Below are 21,509 nucleotides of genomic sequence, written 5' to 3'. Positions count from 1 at the left end.
GAGGCAGATGTTCTTCTGCCTCCTTGGCCACGTCCACGACCCCGTCCACGACCCTGTCTTTCGTTGCCAACCTCAGCTGCACCAACTTGCTCCATGTTGCACCTTTCTTCAAGTTTATAAGCAGCCTTTTATGTAGTGGTGAAGAGATTATCAATTGTATTGCAATGCTCACCTGGGCAAGGTTGTTGAAGGTAATGAGACATTAGTACAAACACCTGTTGAATTGATTTAGTGATCTGCCTGTGTAGCAATAAGCAATTGAACATTGATGTAGTATTAGGTGGCTGTATTATGAGACTGGAGGAGCATATGCTTTAGAGTTTGGCACTTTGTATTAACAGTTTTGCACTTTATATGTAAGCATAGCATTTAGTATCTTAGACTCTAAGATACTAAATGCTTAGAGTATGAATTTTGAAAGTCAGTTTGGCAATTTGCATTTGGAGTTTTGTACATTGAAACTCTGATGTGCAAAATGCGTCAAAGCAGTTATAAAAAACGAATGCTATAGGGATGAATGCACAATGAATGACATGAGTTGGGATTACTTTGTCATTTACGTAAACCGCTAAAGACTAAACACAAACATCGTGAGTCAGCCTAAATCTTCATAGGCCTTGGTCACACATTGAATGCCATTTTGTCCTGCTTAGGCGTTGGCGAAATAAAAGCATAAAGGTCTGTCACACTATGTCTGTTACTGTTGAATAATTATCCTTTGAAGTCAAATTACTCAGCGTTGTCGTGACTCTCAGGCCTTGTCATCTTATCCATCTCTGCAGAATCAAAGGAGCGTGTACGTGGCGCACGTGTATGCGTGTGTGAGAGAGAGCAGCACGGCTGTGTGCCCGTGTTCCTGGTTTTGTGTTGATCCCATTAATTCCATTCGGTTTCTCTCCCTCTCTGCCTTGTCAGGTGGGGAAGCATGACGAGGCCTGGATGATTCTCAAACAGATCCATGACACTAACATGCGAGCACGTGGGCAGCCAGAGAAAGTCTTTACCGTGAGTATTTCTTGTTACTCCTTTGTGTGTGTGTGTGTGTGTGTGTGCGCGTGCGTGCGTGCGTGCGTGTGTGTGTGTGTTTGTGTACCGCTTAGAGTATTGTGACAGACTCTGGGGTGTATTGAGCTGTCACCAGATTGGAATTAATAAAATACACACAGAACAAGGTAGAAGCGAGTTTAACAGCCGTTTTATTGCTGTAAGGAAGAGGTTAGTGTCAGCCAGTCCGTAATCCGTGAGAATTGTTGTTGTCCAATCACGGGGATCGGTTCTCATACGGGCAGGGGCTGATGCGGGAGAAGAGACGGCGGGCAAGCAGGAGTCGATACCAAAGCACGTTCTCAGACGGTCAAAGGGTTTGGCACACAGCAGGGATCTCCTTCATACACAGCATTGGGTTACGCACACAGCAATCTACGCCTCTTCTCTATATCTCTCCTCTTCCACTTACTTTCTCTCCTTTCTCCTCTCAGGTTTCACCGTAGCTACTCCAATACTTCCTTCTTTTTGTCTCCATTTTCTAGTACGCTTAATTCTGCTTTGATTGAGCTCACCTGTCCCGTGCGCGTCTGGCACGCTCTGCTCTGCCGGGAGTCTCCTCAGACTGCCTAATATGGGCATATGCCCCAGTACCTTGGCAGAGACATAGTGGCCTTCCAGTACCATGCCAGCCGGTCTGCCACAGTATGTAGCAAAGAGGCATAGTAGCCTATATTCTGTCACTGCTGGGATTCCTTCCATTAAGTTTCCAGGATCATGTCTGAAATGTGAAGGTTCTGAAAGCTGTTTTGTGAATTTGTGTCATTCAGACTTGGGAAAGCCTCCTAGCCAACCCACGTTACAGTGTGAATGGATCACACAGTAAAGCGTGTCAGCATGGATGCTTTTGCTGATGAGCTTCAAAATATTCTTTATACCAGAGTTTGGTACAATTACACTGTACAATTCTTACCTCTGGTAATTAGTGATAGACCGATTAATTAATCGCCACAGACCCCAGGTGGTCAGAGCAGGCAACTGCACCTCCTCATCCATCACTCTCAACATAGGGGCCCCCCAGGGCTGTGTCCTGAGTCCCCTCCTCTACTCCCTGTTCACACATGATTGTGTGGCACAGCGGAACAACAACACAATCATCAAATTCGCTGACGACACAGTAGTGATGGACCTGATCTCTGCAAACGACGAGAGGGCCTACGTGGAGGAGGTTAACACTTTGATTGCCTAAGGCTAAATTCATGATATACCATAGGTTGCCAGCTCTATTTGTCTATGGAGAAGTTCCCCTTCTTTGCAGGGCTATAACTTTTTAAATTCTATTGCTAAATTGCCATTATTAGGGCCCATTCAATGTCCTATATGTATTGTTCAGGGTGTATGAACGTTAAACTTTTTCATTCACATATTCATACTAAAATATGATCTAAAGTATAAGTATGTTTTCATCTCTTTCTGCAGCTTTCTCCAGAACGTGATTTATAGCCCCAAATGCATTATATTGATGATCAAATACAGTTTGATAGCAATCGGCGCGATATAAAAAAAATCCAACTGGACGGACTTCTGGAAGTTACTACACGTCATCTGATGTTGACCGGATGGGCGAGGGGGCGTTTATAATTCCGTGGGCAGCGTTATACCATTCATCTAATGTGGGTAAAATGTTCATCATAGCAGTTAGTGTCGAACACGGAAATATTACACGCTAAAACTCACCCCAGTCTCCGCGGGCCGTTGGGCGATCAGCGTGGGGTAGACAGTTTTCCATTATGGGATGTAAAAATATCCGGTCCATTTCCAGCTTGTATAATAGTATATACGTCCAAATCATGTTGTTTATCGAATTATTGGCAACGGATCGTTATGTATTGTGACAAGCTAGAGTGCCGGAACCTATACCGAGTGCCCGGAAGTAATATGGGTGAACAGCACATCGTCCAAGTAACTTCCTGTTAGGCGATTGCACCGATCGGCCACCAGATGGCGCTCTTGAACCGCTAGAGGGTTCAGTGGGGCTTTTTGGTGGGTCTCAGGCCAGCGGATGGGAAATATGAATCCGATCACAGATTTTTTAAATATTGATATCAAAGACGAGTTACGGCGTCTTCGGCAACTTGAGCATGACGCCTAAACTCGTCTTCTGGCAGTTAAAGTGTTATGGTTCTAGCGGGATGGTGTCAAGAGAACAGCCTCTCCCTGAATGTCAGCAAAACAAATGAGATGATTGTGGACTTTAGGAGGTCGGGGGTCAGGGACTACAGCCCCCTCAGCATCGACGGGGCACCGGTTGAGAGAGTGAACAGTTTTAAGTACCTCGGAGTCCACATATCCGAGGACTTGACATGGATCACACACATTGACAGTGTTATCAAGAATGCACGACAATGCCTCTACTTCCTTAGGCGCTTAAGGAAGTTCAACGTGAGTCAGAAGATCCTCAAGAACTTCTACTCATGCACAATAGAGAGCATCCTGACTGGCAATATCACCTCCTGGTTTGGGAATAGCACTGCACAAGACCGCAGCAGACTACAGAGAGTGGCCTGTTCAGCCGAACGCACAATTGGAGGGGGGCTTCCCACTCTCCAAGGCATTTACAACAATCGGTGCATGGGCAAGGCTAAGAGAATAATCAAAGACTCCAGCCACCCAAACAACTGCCTCTTTGAACTGCTGCGGTCAGGCAAGCGATACCGGAGTCTCATGGCAAGCACAGAGAGACTCAGAAGGAGCTTCTATCCCCAGACCATCAGGATGCTCAATGAACAATGAACAATAAGCAAACCATCAACACACCCACAGCGCACATACACTCACTTAAATAAACAACACACTGTAGCACCCACTTTAGACACACTTTACACTTTATATTTATATTTATATTATTGGTAAGGAAATTGCACATCATTCTCATTCCTTATTGCACCTCCTTATTGCACCTCACCACTACAAGGTGGCACCACAAGCTAAGCTATACCTCGCCATTTTTGTACCTGCTGTACATACTGTATATAGATACCCTGAACAATTTTGTTGTTTACACTTGTAAACAACTTGTAAACGTAAGTGCTTGACTTCTTGACTTTCTATTTTATACTTATTATACTTATTTTATACTATCTGGTTATTATCTAGCACACTCTCAGGAGCAACACAGAAAGAAACATGTCATGCAAAGTATTCTGTATTCTGTATGACAACTAATAAAGAAACTAATTGGTTGGCTGATTAATTGGGCCGATATTTGACATTTTGAGAGAATCGTCATCCAATCGGCATCGGCCAGCTCACAAGGTTTTCTCTCTCCCTGTGTGTGTGTGTGTGTGTGTGTGTGTGTGTGTGTGTGTGTGTGTGTGTGTGTGTGTGTGTGTGTGTGTGTGTGTGTGTGTGTGTGTGTGTGTGTGTGTGTGTGTGTGTGTGTGTGTGTGTGTGTGTGTGTGTGTGTGTGTGTGTGTGTGTGTGTGTGTGTGTGTGTGTGTGTGTGTGTGTGTGTGTGTGTGTGTGTGTTTGTTTGTTTGTTTGTTTGTTTGTTTGTTTGTTTGTTTGTCTGTGCTTCAATACACCAAGCTAACTTGGCACAGTGTTTAATGAGAGATAGTAGTGGATTGTGGGACAGAATCTCCACTCTATCCCCTTGTTGTCACCTCTAACGTTAGTCACTTGATACATGATATGAGCAGGCTGTGCGATGCGAGTGAACAATTTAAAATACGTGCACTGCAGATCTACTTAAGCAAACCGAGACAATGCAGACAGACAATAGCATTAGTGTTAAATAAACAATAATTTAAGGTCAGCATTTTTGTGTCTCATTTGTTATTATTATTAAATTGTTGTATTTTACACCAACATATTGGCATTATATATGGGCCATTAGCCGCCCCACTCTCTAAATATCTGCATGGCGATGGAAAAATCCATACCGGTTGACCACTACTGGTAATAGATAAAGGTGAAAACCATGATACAGTGTAATGATATCAGAGCTCACACTGAATTTGGATTGGACTTATATTATGGTGCTCCAATAGGCTTTTTTATGAATATGCGTAAGCAAGCCTGGCGCTGTTGCGGCTGACAGTTAAGCCCCACCAAAGAGTTCTACATTTGACATACTAGATTACACACTAAAACAGAGTAGAGGAGACCGTAGAAAGGCTGAGAGGGAGACAGAGTAGGGGAGACACAGGAGAGAAGGTTCTTTATTGAGAACGTAGGAAGGCTGAGAGGGAGACAGAGTAGGGGAGACACAGGAGAGAAGGTTCTTTATGGAGACAGTAGGAAGGCTGAGAAGGAGACAGAGTAGGGGAGACAGGTTATGTATTGAGACAGTAGGACGTCTGAGAGGGAGACAGAGTAGGGAGACAAAGAGGTGCAAATGGTTCAAGAGGCAGGTGTCTTACAGTTACAGTAACACCATCTCTGGACCCGTCATATTTATCACTGATACTAAAATACAAAAAATTGTGTTATCCTTCCAGGTAAATAGGATCAAGATCCCCAAGCATCTGGATGAGCTGGTGGAGATGGAGTCAGAGTCTGGAAACTCCGTCTCCAAGGTCTTCAGGATGAAGGCTGAAATACACGGGGTAAGTATCTTTTATCTTTCTCTTGATCCTACTTCTACGTTTACATATTCTTTCTTTCTTTCTTTCTTTCTTTCTTTCTTTCTTTCTTTCTTTCTTTCTTTCTTTCTTTCTTTCTTTCTTTCTTTCTTTCTTTCTTTCTTTCTTTCTTTCTTTCTTTCTTTCTTTCTTTCTTTCTTTCTTTCTTTCTTTCTTTCTTTCTTTCTTTCTTTCTTTCTTTCTTTCTTTCTTTCTTTCTTTCTTTCTTTCTTTCTTTCTTTCTTTCTTTCTTTCTTTCTTTCTTTCTTTCTTTCTTTCTTTCACTATCTGTCTCGTCATAAATTATGAACATTACAGTCACAATTATTTAGTTTTAGTTTTTGTCCTTGTCTCCCTCAACAGATCTACCTGACCCTCATGAAGTGTTTCAATTACCCCATGAGAGAGAACATGATGCGGCTAGCCATAGTGTGGTTCACGCTGTCCTTCGGGTGAGATTCTCAATGTCACTTCATACAGTATAATACAGTACCACTTGATTTGTTTTCTTGGGATGCTGTCAACAGTGTATAGTCCTGTAATTCTGGACATACAAGTCAAGGGAGGCTAATTTCTTGTCTCAGAAATTGTCGTGTGGCAGTTGAGCTTGCGGCCACACAGAAGCCCTGTCGCTTTGATCCCTCTGCCGTGCTGACTGAATCGATATTGGACTATTGGTGTCTTTGCGACTAATTTGTTTCTACTGTAAACAACTCCCCGGGGCAGTGGAAAATAATGCTGTATTTGATACAGTAAGTTCCAATCAGCCTTTCGCCAAAAACAGGTTGGGGGCGGGGGATGGAACAGAAACTACCCCATTATCAGTCTGTCTGCCAGTCTAGTCTGTCTGTCAGTCTAGTCTGTCTGTCTGTCTGTCTGTCTGTCTGTCTGTCTGTCTGTCTGTCTGTCTGTCTGTCTGTCTTTCTTTCTTTCTTTCTTTCTTTCTTTCTTTCTTTCTTTCTTTCTTTCTTTCTTTCTTTCTTTCTTTCTTTCTTTCTTTCTTTCTTTCTTCTTCTTTCTTTCTTTCTTTCTTTCTTTCTTTCTTTCTTTCTTTCTTTCTTTCTTTCTTTCTTTCTTTCTTTCTTTCTTTCTGTCTGTCTGGTCATAAATCAAAACTAAATGGGATGAGGTAGCTTGTGGTGCCACCTTGTGGCAGGTAAGGTGCAAGGCATGGCTATGTTCAATGAGTTGCCAATAATATATAAATATAAAGTGTGTTAGTGTCTAAAGTGTGTAAAGTGAGGCTACAGTGAGCTGTCCATTTAAAGTGAGTGTGTACGTGTGGGTGTGTGTGCTGTGAGTGTGTTTGATGGTTTGTTACATAGTGTTAATTGTCATTGAGCATCCTGATGGCCTGGGGATAGAAGCTCTTTCTGCGTCTCTCTGTGCTTGCCATGAGACTCCGGTATCGCTTGCCTGACCGCAGCAGTTCAAAGAGGCAGTTGTTTGGGTGGCAAGAGTCTTTTATTATTCTCTTGGCCTTATTCTTACAATGCTTGTTGTAAATGTCTTGGAGAGTGGGAAGCCCACCTCCAATTGTGCGTTCGGCTGAATGGGCCACAATTTGCAGTCTGCTACGGTCTTGTGCGGTGTTATTCCCAAACCAGGAGGTGATATTGCCAGGATGCTCTCTATTGTGCATGAGTAGAAGTTCTTAAGGATCTTCTGACTCACGTTGAATTCTTTAGGCGCCTAAGGAAGTAGAGGCGTTGTCGTGCTTTCTTGACTACACTGTCAATGTGTGTGGTCCATGTCAAGTCCTCGGATATGTGAACTCCAAGGTACTTAAAACTGTTCACTCTCTCGACCGGTGCCCCGTGTGTGTACAGGGAGTAGAGGAGTGGACTCAGAACACAGCCCTGGGGGGCCCCTATGTTGAGAGTGATGGATGAGGAGGTGCAGTTGCCTGCTCTCACCACCTGGGGTCTGCCCATCAGGAAGTCCAAGACCCACTGGCAGAGGTCATAGTTCAAGCCCAGGTCCCTGAGCTTGGCTATGAGTTTGTAGGGGACTATGGTATTGAATTGCAGGGGGTCCAGGTTGATGGGGAGGGAGGAGCAGATGTAGCCCTTCACTAGCTTCTCGAAGCACTTCATGGCTATGGAGGTGAGAGCTACAGGGCGGTAGTCGTTGATGCTTGGATTTTTTGGGTACAGGGATAATGGTGGACTTCTTCAGACAGGTGGGGATGATAGCCTGTTCTAAGGACAGGTTAAATATGTCAATGAATACCGGGGCCAGTTGGTCGGCACAGACTTTTAGGATGCGGCCGGGGATACCGTCCGGTCCTGCTGCCTTCCTGATATTCACTTTCTTAAAGGTCCTCCTCACCTCATGTTCTGTTATCCTGAACACTGAGTCTCCATCGGCAGTGCCCCCCCCCTCCATTGCAGTGGTGTGTAGGCTGGTGTTGTTATTCACAGCCTCAAACCTTGCATAGAAGGTATTGAGATAATTTGCCAATGAGATGTCACGCCTTAAACCTTGTTTTTACGCTTGGTTTAAATATTGATTATATTTTCTTAGAGGAGCTGCTGCTGTCTTTTAATTTTGATTCTCTGTTCAGAAAATGTGTAAATTGTTCTTGCATTGTAAATCGTCTCTCAGTTGAGAAGTTTTCTGCAGTTTTTGACCCTAGTGCAATGTTGTTTTCTCACACTGACGTTGATTGTCTGGTCCACTCTTTTATTACACATTGCTCCATCATTTTGGATAAATACCTTTTAATCGATTTGAACAACATGGTTATGCAAGGGCTTCTTACTAATTTCCGCCAGTTAACGCAACCCTAAAGTCTTGTTTGACACCATCACATGGTCACTCCTGCACCTCCTGATGTGCCTGTCTTTTCAAACCAAGACTGCAGTAACTTTCTCTCTTTCTTTGTGGATAGGATTAGAGATGTCAGGGCTAGCATCATCGCCTTTTCTATTCCCTTTTGTGCCTATCCAACTCGGCCATCAATTGTGGACTGTTTCTCTCCTATCTCCTTGCAAGATCTCAGCCCTGCAAGACCTTCCTCAAGCCCTGTAGATATTTTACCAACCTATGCTTAAAGATTTACTTCGGTCTATTGGTCCATGTCTGGTCTCTATTATAAATAGCTCCCTGCTATCTGGTTGTGTCCGAGCGTATTTTAAACATGCAGTTGTTGTCTTCTGAAAAAAACCCACTATAAAGGTATCTCATATTACTGTTATATATCGTATTTGCTTTCGTGTCCCGCTCTGAGCCTTATGAGATACCCCTTATCTCCTATGATACCTATTGTATCCAACGAAACAACTACATGCACCCCACCTGTATGGGGCCCCGCCCCTATGGTGGCATAGCCCATATAACCGTGACTCTGGTCACCAAACACCCTTCCTCTATTTTCGTCCCAGCGTACTGGCTGCATGCACCATACGTTAACTAGCAGGATGAAAAAGATCAGAGTCATAATGTTGAAAGCTTACCGGAGGTTGCTGGCCCCTGGCATCTTCGACGCATGTTTTCGGCGACACGACGGGCCTATGTTGATGTTCCTCGTCTAATGACAGCAGATCGAGGTTCAGCTGTACAAGATTGGCTGTCGGGCCAGCTTGTACTCAGGTAGGCCCTGTGTCTTCAGGCATGGGTATTAGTGTTAGTAATGCTGGTTTGTTTTGTTACACAACCATGTTGTGTGTTGGCGCCGGGGGCAGGATGGTTTGGTGAACGTTCACTGCAGGGAACGGTTTCCAAGCTGTCTTGGGCGTGCTACTAAACATCTAATGCTATGCTACATGCTATTGCTAATGCCACATGCTATTGCTACTGCTAACTGCTACGCTGTTCTAATGTCTCCGCCGTGAGATGTTGTCACTTCTCCCTCCTCTTGCCCGGTTCATCAATGAAGGTCAGTCGGTAGCTGTTGTGTTTTTTTTTGCTGAGTCCTATTTACCTTTTTTCGGGTAAATGGGTTGACAACAGGGTAGGCCGTGGCTAGGTATCCTAGCCAGGTATGTTACCTTGTGTTCCGGCGGGGTCTATGGAACGGTGTCCCCATCTGGGTGGCGTCGGGTAGTGGGGCTATGGGTCCAGCCGACATGGTAAACATGTTGCGTGTCTGTGCGCAGGCGTTGTTGATCTGGGTCCCACATCGCCTCACGCTAGGCTGTAGTAGTATAGGGGCAGGGCCGCCTGGGAGAAATGTGAGGCCCTGAGCGAATTTAAACGCGAGGCCCCCCACCCCCTGAGGCGGCCCTGTGTAGTGGGCTATTGTTTCGTTCTGTCACTCTGCTATGAGAAGGTCTGTCTTGCTACAGTTTTCTCTCCTCTCAACCATTCATACTGACGGTCAATCGGTATACTGGGGGAGTAGTGCGGGGGGGGCTTTGTTTATTTTTTTTGGTAAATGGGCTAAGCTAGGGCTGGTGTGCTGTTGTGAATATTTTGAATGAAGGCGGGACTAGTTCGCTCTGGTCCGCCTCCCCTTAACGTTGTGTGTATGGGTTTGCTCATTCTACAGTATTTTGTGGTTTAGTTCTTTTATTCATTTAACCCTTTCATGGTGCACACCACAGTGGAGGTTGCTGTTTGCAACCACCACTGGTGCTCCGTGTTAACATCAGTCCTTTGTTTTTGACATATTGAAACAGTGCCCCGCCCGGCCGACGCCATGGGTGGGTCGGCCTGGCGAGTGGCTGGTGGGCTGTTAAAGCTTGTACCGCCACGGTATGGAATTGGCAACGATTAGAACTGTGTTCGAATTGCTGTTTTTTTCTATTAAAAAAATTTTTGTCTGGTGGCGGGGCCTTGAGGGCCAGCCGACGTCGACACATCGCGCAAGGTTGTTGACGTTATTAGCTTTGACCCAGCCGCAAGCTATAACCGCTCACGGTTCCCCTCTCCGCAGGGGATTTTGGTCTTCTGCTGGAGCGCGGGCGGTATTGTCCTAGGCCCTACACCGCCTCACACCGCGCAGCCAGAAGAAGAGAGAGCACGGCCTCGTCAGCGGCGATGACGAGGCCCTCGACAGGCGGCCATGTTTTCCCCCGCCGGAGGTATCCTGGGCGTTGATTCGACAGGTGTCCACAAGGCCGACAGCCTTGGCGGCCGAGGGATCGGCCATGTAGGATGGGTTCGGCTTGAACAAACAAGCCGTCACCGTCCTGCCGCGAGCAGCCCGCTCTCCGATCACTCCCTTCCCCAACACCAGCGGAAAAAGTGGGCTCTGATTGTTTCCTTTGGCTGCGGGCCACGTGCCTTCGTTGATGCCCGGGCGGCCCCCCTTTCGCTTCTCATGGGGACAGGGGCTGACACCCAGTTGATGGCTGAGCCTGGGTCTGTCCGTGAGAATGTTGTGCTGTCAAGCGGCTCCCACACCTTGAACTGTGTTGGTTGAGCCTGGTGTTACGTCTGTCAACTTAAGTGTTGTCAGCAGGGGGGCTCGAAACATTTTGAGGCACACAGTGCGGGCTTCCCCGGCCTCGCCTTCGCCAGGCCAGGTATCATGTTGGTGCCTCCCACTCCTGAAATATTGGCAAGTGGTCGCAGCTCACATGATTTGGGGTGGTAGTAATATCACTGCAGGGCTACGGAGTGTAGGAACCCATGGGGGCCTTACACCTTGCATGTCCGGCTGCAGAACAACTCCTCAGCATGTTCTGGAGGGGTGTTCAGTGGGGGGGCTTTTTTCATCGGAAGCCCCCCGTATCAGACCGGCCCTTTCTGTCGGGGTTCCCCCTTGGGTGCGATTGCCTCGTGGGTGGTGTCAGGGTCAGATGTTCCGACACGGAACGCGCTGCTCGCACGGTTCCAGGGTTGGCTACGCACAGCGGGGGGACCGGGCCAACTATCTACAGTTCCTGGCGGACCTGCGCCATGTGACGGCGAGTGCGTTGGGAGTGTTGTCACATATGACTACGGCAGTACCATATGTCGAGGTGGATGGAGAGAACGCTGAGGCGGGGACTTGTGTTTACACAACCCCACCCGTTTTCAGGTTTGGTACAGACCCTATTGTCAGGGTCTCCAGCAGTGACAGCTCTGGTCAACGAGATCCAATCTCTGTGGACGAAGCAAGCCATCGTGGCGTTCTCCTCCCGGTGTTCTCTGCCTGAGAAGTCGGGAGGGAGGGGTGTAAGACCCAGGCTGGACCTGTCCCATGGGAAGGTTCAGCATTTTTTTGGATCATCTCCTACCTGTTGAACACTGTCAGGTGAGGGTCTGGTTCTCCTCCATAGACCTGTAGGATGCGTATGCGCATCTCCGATCTTCCATCCTAGGGCTTACCTACGCTTCCTTTGCAGGGTTAGCGTATGAGTACCAGAGGCTGCCGTTCGGTTTTCTCTGGCTCCCCGCATCTTCACCAAGTGCGTGGAGGCCGCACTGGGGCCTCTGCGTCGTCAGGGGTTACGGAGTGTTCTGCCCTGATGACGTTCTGGTCCTTCGCGGTCAAGGTGGATCGTCAGGTCTCATACCAGGCAGGTCTCTACCAGCCTGGGGTTGCTGTAGACTGGATGTAGAGTACTCCTCTTCCCAGTCAACGGTTGGAGGGCTATGGGCATCCATCTCAGAGCGTGTTGTCAACACGCTTGGGAGGTTCCGTCCTAGGATGGTTACGGTGCTGTCTCACGTCGCGTTTTCACCGACGCCTCCCTCGCTGGTGACGCGTCGGGCCAACGCAGTAGGGGGCAGCTGGCAAACCATGTTGCCCGGTCTGCGCTACGTTCAATGTGTTGGTGTTGAAAGCGGTCCTTCTGGTCCACAAATGGTGTTGATCAGGACGGACGATACGACGTCAGTGTCGTGTATCGACAGACAGGGAGGAGTACGCTTCCCCTGTCTGCACCAGGCGGCGGGCGGCTGGCTATGGGCGTCCTCCATCTGCGCGGCCTGAGGGCTCCCCACGTCCCCGGCAGGGAGAATGTGGGTGCAGGTGTACTGTCGCGGGGCGGTCCTCATCCTGACGGGTGATGATTACGTCTGGACATGGCCAGGCGGGTCTGGGACCAATGCCGTGCCGCCAGGGATTCTTCCCCATACATCTGTTAGGTCAGTTGTTGGGACGGGTACGTTGAGGGGCGCAGGTTCTTGATCCTGATGGTGTTACCATCTGGAATGCGCATGCTCCCTCCACTGTCGCGCTTACGCGGGCAGATGACGTATGTTCCAAGTGTGGTGTAAGGCGGGGGGCCGGGACTCAGTCTCCTGCCCCCTGGATGCTGTCCTTAGTTACCTCCAGTCTCTCCTTGATAGACTGTCGGCTTCGACGGTGAGGGTATATGCAGCAGCTATATCCTCCTATCATGAGGGGTTTGAGGGGATGTCTTGTTCAGCCACCCTCTTGTGAAGCGTTTCCTGCTTGGCGCTCGACGCGTTAAGCCGGTGCAACGCTCCTTGGCTCCGACTTGGGATCTTCAATTGGTCCTCGGTCGGTTGTCCTTGGCCCCGTTTGAGCCGCTCGAGCAGGCGCCGTTGGGACAGCTGTCCTTCAAGACCGCGTTCCTACTGGCTGTCACTTCCGCTAAACGCGTAGGTGAGCTCTGTGCTCTCTCGGTACGTCCAGAGTGCCTGTCTTTTCGGACCGATTGCGGTGTCACTCTGCGACCTAATCCTGCTTTCGTGCCTAAGAATATCCGGAGTTCCTTCCGCTCCCGGGATATTGTGGTTCAGGCGTTTCGTCCTCCTCCTCACACTAGTGAGTTAGATGCGGGCCTTCACCTGTCATGTCCAGTCCGTGCTTGGGGATTTACCTCAGCCGTACTCAGGACTTCAGGGTTACCGACCAGCTTTTTGTCTGTTACGGTGGGGCTCGTGCTGGTAAGGCACTGTCGGAGCAGCGCCTGTCCCATTGGTTGTGCGAGGGCATTACCCTCTGCTACACGTTGGCTGGGCAGGATCCCCCTGGGGGCGTCAGGGCGCACTCCACTCGTGGGGTGGCTGCTTCTGCCGCTCTCCTGGGTGGGGCCTCGGTGGAGGACATCTGTGCTGCAGCTTCATGGTCCTCCCCGGGTCCCTTTGTAAGGTTTTACCTCATGGACATGACCGGGGGTTCTGTCTCCCAGGCGGTTCTGGGGTCTGTGGCCTTTCCTGCTTCCCGTCCTTGGTCGGGTAGCAGGAGTGTATGGGTATGGGCCACAGTGTGTTGAGTCACATGTGGTTCCGCCTGTACGGTGTGTTCAAGGGGTTCTGGTTCCCTCTTGTTCGCATTCAGGTGGAGTTGACTGCGCCCCCCCTTCATTAGGAAGGATGGGGTGACAGGGCTCCCCGCACCCCTTGATGTGGGCTTATGGGTCCTCAGGGGGTACATTTGTCGGGTCTCGCGTCCGCTCTTCCCCATATCTCATAAGGCTCAGAGCGGGACGCGAAAGCAAATACGATATATAACGATAGGTTATGTAGATAACCTAGTTATATTAGTATTGGCTGAGCGTCCCGCTCTGCGCGGCCCTGAGTTCCCTCTTGAGGGATCTTTTCCTGGGACGGGATTTGGCGAGGAAGGGTGTTTGGTGACCAGAGTCACGGTTATATGGGCTATGCCACCATAGGGGCGGGGCCCCATACAGGTGGGGTGCATGTAGTTGTTTCGTTGGATACAATAGGTATCATAGGAGATAAGGGGTATCTCATAAGGCTCAGAGCGGGACGCTCAGCCAATACTAATATAACTAGGTTATCTACATAACCTATCGTTATGCTGATGATATTCATGTACGTACCGGTATGTCTCTTAAGACTGTCTGAGGACTGGATGGCTAACAACATTTTGCAGCTAGACGCTGATAAGACTGAGGTCCTTATCATTGCTTCAGATAGCATATCTTCCCAGGTTGCTCAGTGTATTGTGTCCCTTTCTTCAGCTGTATGGTCTAATCTTAGAAATCTCAGTGTTACATTTGACCATACTATTTCCTTCAATCAACATATCAAAGTGTTGACCCGTACATCTTCATTTAAGAAATATTGCCAAACTCAGGTCTGTTATATCACAACCTGAGCTAGTAGTACTATGGCCTGTCCGTTTATTTCCTGATATCGCTGTATCCTCCTGGCTACAGGTACTACGGCCTGTCAGTTTGGTTCCCTGATGTCATCAAGCACCTCCAGGCTGATGACTATGCCTCCAAAGTGAAGACTCACGCTGATGAACGCATCGAGGACTTTACCTTTAACTTCACCCTGGAGAACCAGATCCACTCCAACGGCCTCTTTGTCAATGACAGGTAGGACTGGACATCCATTCAGGCCAAATGCAGAGACAAGTCAGATAATCTTGTTTATTAATCTCAGTGTTGGGGAGTTACATATTACATGTCACAGGATTATAGTAGTCACATTATCAAAAAAGGTAACTGTTGTAATCTATTACAATTACAGATGGACTGAAAAAATATTTGAAGGGTAACAGCCATCTCGATGGGTAAAATTAGCACAAACGTGATTTTACAAGTACATTTGTGAACCATTTTACTATGGATTTTGATCAGATTAAATTATTGAGATTCAGTATATCACAGTTTCAAGATGGTAATCAGTAATCTGTGATGGATTACATTTCAACAATCTTTATGGAGGTTAGATTGCCTGGGAAATAAAATGTAGGATTTGTAATGATTTTCACACAGGCATTACGAATTTGCATGACCATACAGTATCTGAAAGTATTAAGAAATTAGAAAAAAAAATTGGAGCAATATGGTATCCAAAATGTATTCAGTATGGCACACATGCCTTACACATTTTGTTAGCCAACATAATATTACAGATTGACATTATTATACTATGAATGCTTTGAAAAAGAATTGTTCTTGTTATTGACTCGTCTCAATCTTCCATGTTTTCACTATAGTTTCTGCCTTATGTCTCTGATCCTGCTTTGTAGTTTATTTTCTAGACCATGTTTACATGTATTTCGTTCATATTGTTTATGGACAAATGAGATGGGAGTGGAACTTTGTACAAGCCTTTCGGGCTTCGTTCCCTCCTAGCACTGTTTTTTTTATTTATTTTTTATAATGTGCTAAATAAATAAACCCAGTGGTTCTCAACCTTTTTACACCAAGTACCACTTGAGAGCGTAGCTGGCTCTCCAAGTACCACAATATGACCGACGTTAAAATACAGTCTTGTAACGCTCTGCAACCCCCCCCCCCCCCCTCGCCCCTTGTTGTTATTGTTATTATTATCATTTCTTGTCTTGTTTTGTTGTGTATGTATTGTCTTGTTTGAGAAAAATAAAAAACTTTAAATATCAAAAAAAAAAATACAGTCTAACTCTATTCAGCTATGCAAAGTTCACGCAGGAGGCACATTTATTCCTAATAACATTATTTATTGTTAACTTTTGTCAGACACAGTCACAATGTACGAAACGGGTACTAGAACTAGCAAACTCTTCCACACAATTCTCATACAATGCAAGGGGCATTGAGAACATAATAACTAACATTCTCACATAGCAAGTGAGAAAATTAAGAACAACTGTATTTCAGCAAATGTATACTTCATTCAAACACTCTCTCTCTCTCACACACACTCCCTCTCCCTCTCACACACTCTCTCCCCCTCACACACTCTCTCCCTCTCTCACACATGCACAAAGTGTAAAGGCAAGGGATAATACAGTTCAAACTAATAAATAAGTGTCTCTTTCTCTGTCTGTCTGTCAGATTATCTCTCTCTCTCTCTGCCCCACTGTGTCTCCCTCTCTCTCTCCCTCTCTCTTTCTCTCCCTCTATCTCCTTCCCTTTCTCTCTCCCTCTCCTTCTCTATATCCTTCCCTTTCTCTCTCCCTCTCTCTTCCCCCTCTCTCTCCCCCCTCTCTCTCCCCCTCACTCTGTCTCTCTCTCTCTCACACACACACACACACACACACACACACACACACACACACACACACACACACACACACACACACACACACACACACACACACACACACACACACACACACTTGTTTTGCGCGGGCTGATCCATAGTGGGCGAGTGCCTGCGGTCAACCGCGGTCGCGAGAATATTTTTATTGTTTGCGGGTAATTTGAGGCCGGGTTAGTTACAATAAAAAATGTATTAGCATAATATCGCCGATATCCTGCATCAAATCCCGACTCTTTCCCGAGGGATCTTCTTCCAATCAAATAAAGTCTAATCCGACAGCAGTAACAGCATAATGATGAATGAATATTGATGTGGATGTAAATCAACAAAACACTTGTAGTCCATTTTAGAAGAGACGGAAGGCTTTGAGAAACGAGTGTTCAAGACAGGGGAGGGTAGAATTGGACGATACGAAATTGGGATGGGAGAAAAATAGAAAATGGGAGAAAAAAGTAGATATAAAAAAGAGAAACAAGTGTTCAGTCACTCGGTATAGTGTGTTTCTACATACCTGGCACGATACGAGGCTTCCTGTGATTTGGCTGTGGTTGTACAGCAGGATTGAATCGTGGACTTGCGCTTATTTAGTGCATCACGTTTTCTTGTGAAGAAATCTTCCGGTTAAAAAAATATTCTCCTCCACTATTCTCTTTCGAATATCTCCCGTTTTTAGCAACTTTTGTGACATCCCTTGGCTAGTCATCACTAACTTGCTTGTAACGTTAGCTAATCGTGCACGTGCCACAGGTACTAGTGTCCGTCAGAAACAGCGTCAGACTCAGAAACAAACATTTATTTAGTTTCTAAATCTAAAAACAACCAAATAAATGTACAACTTATTTTAAACCCCAATTTCAATTATCTCAAGCTTATTTTCATTCGTTGTAGTATTAGTATTTTGATTTTAAAGTTGGTTTTATTTAATTTTTGAAAAACATTGAGATTCCGGGGATCCCTCTGAGTACCACCAGCAGGAGGCGTACCACAGGTCGAGAACTGAACCACTGAACTAAACTAAACCAAAGCACAATGGAATGTGATCATAACATATTTATATCTCTCACAGATTTATCGGTATGAAGTTGAAGTCGGTCACCTTCGTTGACTCCACCTTCCGTAACTGCTACTTTGACGATGTGACATCGGTGGGCTCCTCCTTCCGTAACTGCACCTTCATCGGAGCGTTCTTCTTCAACACTGGTGAGACCATCAGACTGCATGATGCTATGGGCTCTCTCTTTTTTCCATTAACCCTTATGTAACCAGACAAGTTGACTAAGATCATATTCTTATTTACAGCAACAGGTGGAGCTTAAATGCCTTGCTCAAGGGCACATAAAGTACACTTGATAGTAGCTGTGCGTAGTGGTAGAACTGAGTTTTTTTTATACATCAGAGACAGTGGATCATGCTAACCACAGTCTGACCATGTCTCATACTGTATGTTTGTTTATGGACAGACATCGATGACTCCAAGCTGATTGATGGCACTGAGGTGATCAACAGCACCTTCGCCCACAACAAGACGGGCTGCCAGATGACGTTCGACGACGACTACAGCGCCTACTGGGTCTACTTCATCAACTTCCTGGGAACCCTGGCTGTTCTGCCTGGCAACATTGTCTCCGCACTGCTCATGGACAAGATTGGACGCCTGTCCATGCTAGGTAAAGAGAGAGAGAGAGAGAGAGAGAGAGAGAGAGAGAGAGAGAGAGAGAGAGAGAGAGAGAGAGAGAGAGAGAGAGAGAGAGAGAGAGAGAGAGAGAGAGAGAGAGAGAGAGAGAGAGAGCTCACAATGGAGTTAGACAGTATACTTTTGGCATTTCTTTGAATCAGGCTGGGATTCTACAACTTCTAGGCACTTTTTGAATGCTTTTGCTGCAAGGATGGAGCATAGGAAAGTAGGATTTGGTTAGCATACCCTCCTCACAGAAGAGATTTCGGCTTGGAGACAATTGTGTAAGCGTCCCTCAAAATGCTTCAATAGTGACACGATATTCTCAATTAGGGGCTGAGATGACGAGATGATTGTCCATGAGAGAAGTTGACAGACACCAGTAGGTTCTGATCCTCCATTAGCACCGTTTATTACACCATTAAATTAACTATGGGCTACTCTTTTTTTTTTTTACATGGATTAAGTGAATTATCGTTAATAATCCTGATTCAGAAAAAGGAATTCAAAAGGAAGCTACATATATATATTTTTTTTTATATCATCTTTAAAAAAGTATAATAATTGTGGAAAATGTCACAAAATCTCATATTCTGACATCCACCATCACAAGTAAATTCTAAACGTGTGGGAAACACTGTTACTATAGCTACTGTACTGTATACTGCAGCTGCAATTGTCCTCACATTCTACTTAAAATCCTCACATTCTACTGAATTATAAATTATATTTTGTTCTGTGTGATACTTTGATACTCAAAATGTATTATTTTAAGGTGATATTTGTTAGAACATTAAAATAATAAGATTTCAAAGTATTTAACCCCTGTGTTTTGAAAGCAAGTTTACACAGATGGGAGATTATTCATTTCTTTTTACTACGGTTTGCAACCGTTTCCTCAGGGACATGTATCGTTGTTTTTGAAGGCTAAAACACTTGCTCCATTGGACTGGATTGAAGAGATGAGGAAGCACAGTGCTATGTTGCTCAATAGAAACATCTTCAGTAGAATTATGGCTTGTACGAGTTCATATCATGCCAGACAATGTTTAAATAGGGTAAAAAACTAAAAAAAGTTAACCTGTTCTGGTTATGTGATTCAAAGATGCAGGCTGCTTAAAGTGCAGTCTCTGTCTTACAGAACACACAATTTCAGGTGTGGTCATGGTCACCATAGATATATATAAACACTAGATGGCTCAAGGCGGAGTCTCCAGCGTAGTTCACGGGCGGCCATCTTGCTTCGGTGGACTATTCTGTTGTTAAGGTGAATGATCTGCACAAACAAAAATACTCTTAAAAGGGAACTATCTTACTATTTCTTTCACTATTTGGGCAATTTTACACAATTCCTGTGAGTCTACGGAACACATCTGTACGTTTCTTTTTAAAAACAAATCATTGTTTTGTATTTCTAATCAAGTACTCTGAAACAGCATTTATCCACTTCAAGATTTCAAGCTGTTTTGAGGCTGGGCTCCGCCCATACTCGGAATGTAGTTACAGACCCCCACCTGTAGCTCCACCCATACTACTCTACTAACGTCAAAAGTGAACCTCATACACGAACAAATATGGCGCAAGCATACGTTTTCGAATACAATACAATCCACAAAGGGATGACACCGAAGCAGGTACCCATGCTATAAGATTTTGGGTATAGAGAAAAATGACAGGAAGAAAGAATAAGATTGCTCTCTCACTCAGTCTAACTCACACACACACACACACACACACACACACACACACACACACACACACACACACACACACACACACACACACACACACACACACACACACACACACACACACACACACACACACAGTGCTTGTACTAACATTAGATTTTCTTGGCGCAATAAACAGAGCTAAGATAACCCCTCCCCAAACACATACAAGGAACATAATCATTCATTCGCAATACACACAAGTAGGTCTACATACAACGAAACACAGAGCTAAGATAACGTTAGCTAAGCTAGCTTGCTCTCTCACTCCGTCTAACACACACACACACACACACACACACACACACACACACACACACACACACACACACACACACACACACACACACACACACACACACACACACACACACACACACACAGTGCTTGTACTAATGTTAGACTTTCTTGGCGCACACACACACCGAAGAGTACCGTAATACACAAACGGATGAATGAACGAGGTCCTACTGCTAATTAACTAATTACGACGTACTGTATGTACTTACTGATTCGATGCTTTCTTTCTGTCCCGAAGACTTGGTATAGGCTAGCTCCCTTCTTTAGCAAGAGCCAGGAAATCACGGCAGTATTATCCTTCGTCTTTGCAAAAATCCCAAAACTAACTTGGCCCATTGCTTGTGGAGCACGATATCATTATCAGGGATGCTCGATATTGGCTTTTTTACCGATACCGATATACCGATATTGTCCAACTCTTAATTTCCGATACCGATATCAACCGACACCGATATATGCAGGGTTTCCCCCCCAAAAAAACGTAATAATTTCAGGTAATTAACATTACTTATTACATGGCGTTTTAACATTCGCCGAAATGCTTGATTGTGATTGGTCAATAGCCCCTGACAGCGGTGAATTATTTTTCGATAACCACCCGTGATTATTGTTTTTCGCAGCTGGAGCAATCAAGCCCACTGACACACACTGTTTCAGTGCAATCAGACACACCTGCCGGCTGCCGGCGATAATAATAATCACTTTATTTGGGCTGACAGAGCCACAGAACAACTGCGTCTGCATTTGATCTCGTCTTGTCGATGGTGTAAAATGAATTAGGTATATTGTTAGTAAGTTAGCCATGTAATAAGCGGGATAATGTATAGCTATACTATGTCATTGTCACAAAATAATTGACCTTCACTGACGTTTAAAACACCTCGGCGAGGCGCCTCGGTGTTCTAAACTCCGTGTCGGTCAATTATTTTGCGACAATGACAGAGTATAGCTATACTTTATCCCTTACATATCTCTTGTCGTGTAATTAACACAACATTATGCATACTTTGACAATAAATAAAATAATAATTTGTTCTTACTTGCTTGCCTGGGTAAATAAAGGTTAAATAAATATTTAAATGATATTTTCCGATATCACTTTTTTATGCCAATATCGGCCGATAATATCGGTAGGCCGATAATATCGGACATCCCTAATTATCACCTTATGTTATGGATGGATCATCACCGTTTGTCCTCTTCCTCTTCATAATTAATAGTTCGCCATTTTAGGCGATCGCCCAGCTGTAGTCTGTGGAGCTCTCAACTCGGCGACGGAGGGGGTGGCTCCAAGTAGATTACGCACTTGAGTAATTTGTTTTAACATTGACTGTAGGACATTGAAATGAC

The 21,509-nt window shown here is 45.5% G+C and overlaps 1 protein-coding gene across 2 annotated transcripts in view; it reads left to right on the top strand.

The window, feature by feature from the left end:
* Nucleotides 1–21,509, top strand: part of sv2ca (synaptic vesicle glycoprotein 2Ca) — a 156,401-nt gene that overhangs the window by 128,581 nt on the left and 6,311 nt on the right. For both annotated transcript variants that reach the window (XM_084334155.1, XM_084334154.1), the window contains exons 6-11: nucleotides 916–1,005; nucleotides 5,487–5,594; nucleotides 5,973–6,061; nucleotides 14,636–14,800; nucleotides 17,521–17,654; nucleotides 17,915–18,121. In XM_084334155.1, the coding sequence (XP_084190281.1) occupies nucleotides 916–1,005; nucleotides 5,487–5,594; nucleotides 5,973–6,061; nucleotides 14,636–14,800; nucleotides 17,521–17,654; nucleotides 17,915–18,121 (793 nt within the window). The remainder of the gene's footprint in view (nucleotides 1–915; nucleotides 1,006–5,486; nucleotides 5,595–5,972; nucleotides 6,062–14,635; nucleotides 14,801–17,520; nucleotides 17,655–17,914; nucleotides 18,122–21,509) is intronic.

Source organism: Notolepis coatsorum (genome assembly GCF_963971535.1).
Source record: "Notolepis coatsorum genome assembly, chromosome: 1".
Taxonomy (NCBI): Eukaryota; Metazoa; Chordata; class Actinopteri; order Aulopiformes; family Paralepididae; genus Notolepis; species Notolepis coatsorum.
The sequence above is the reverse complement of the archived record's forward strand: the minus strand, read 5'-3'. Positions and strand labels throughout refer to the sequence as shown.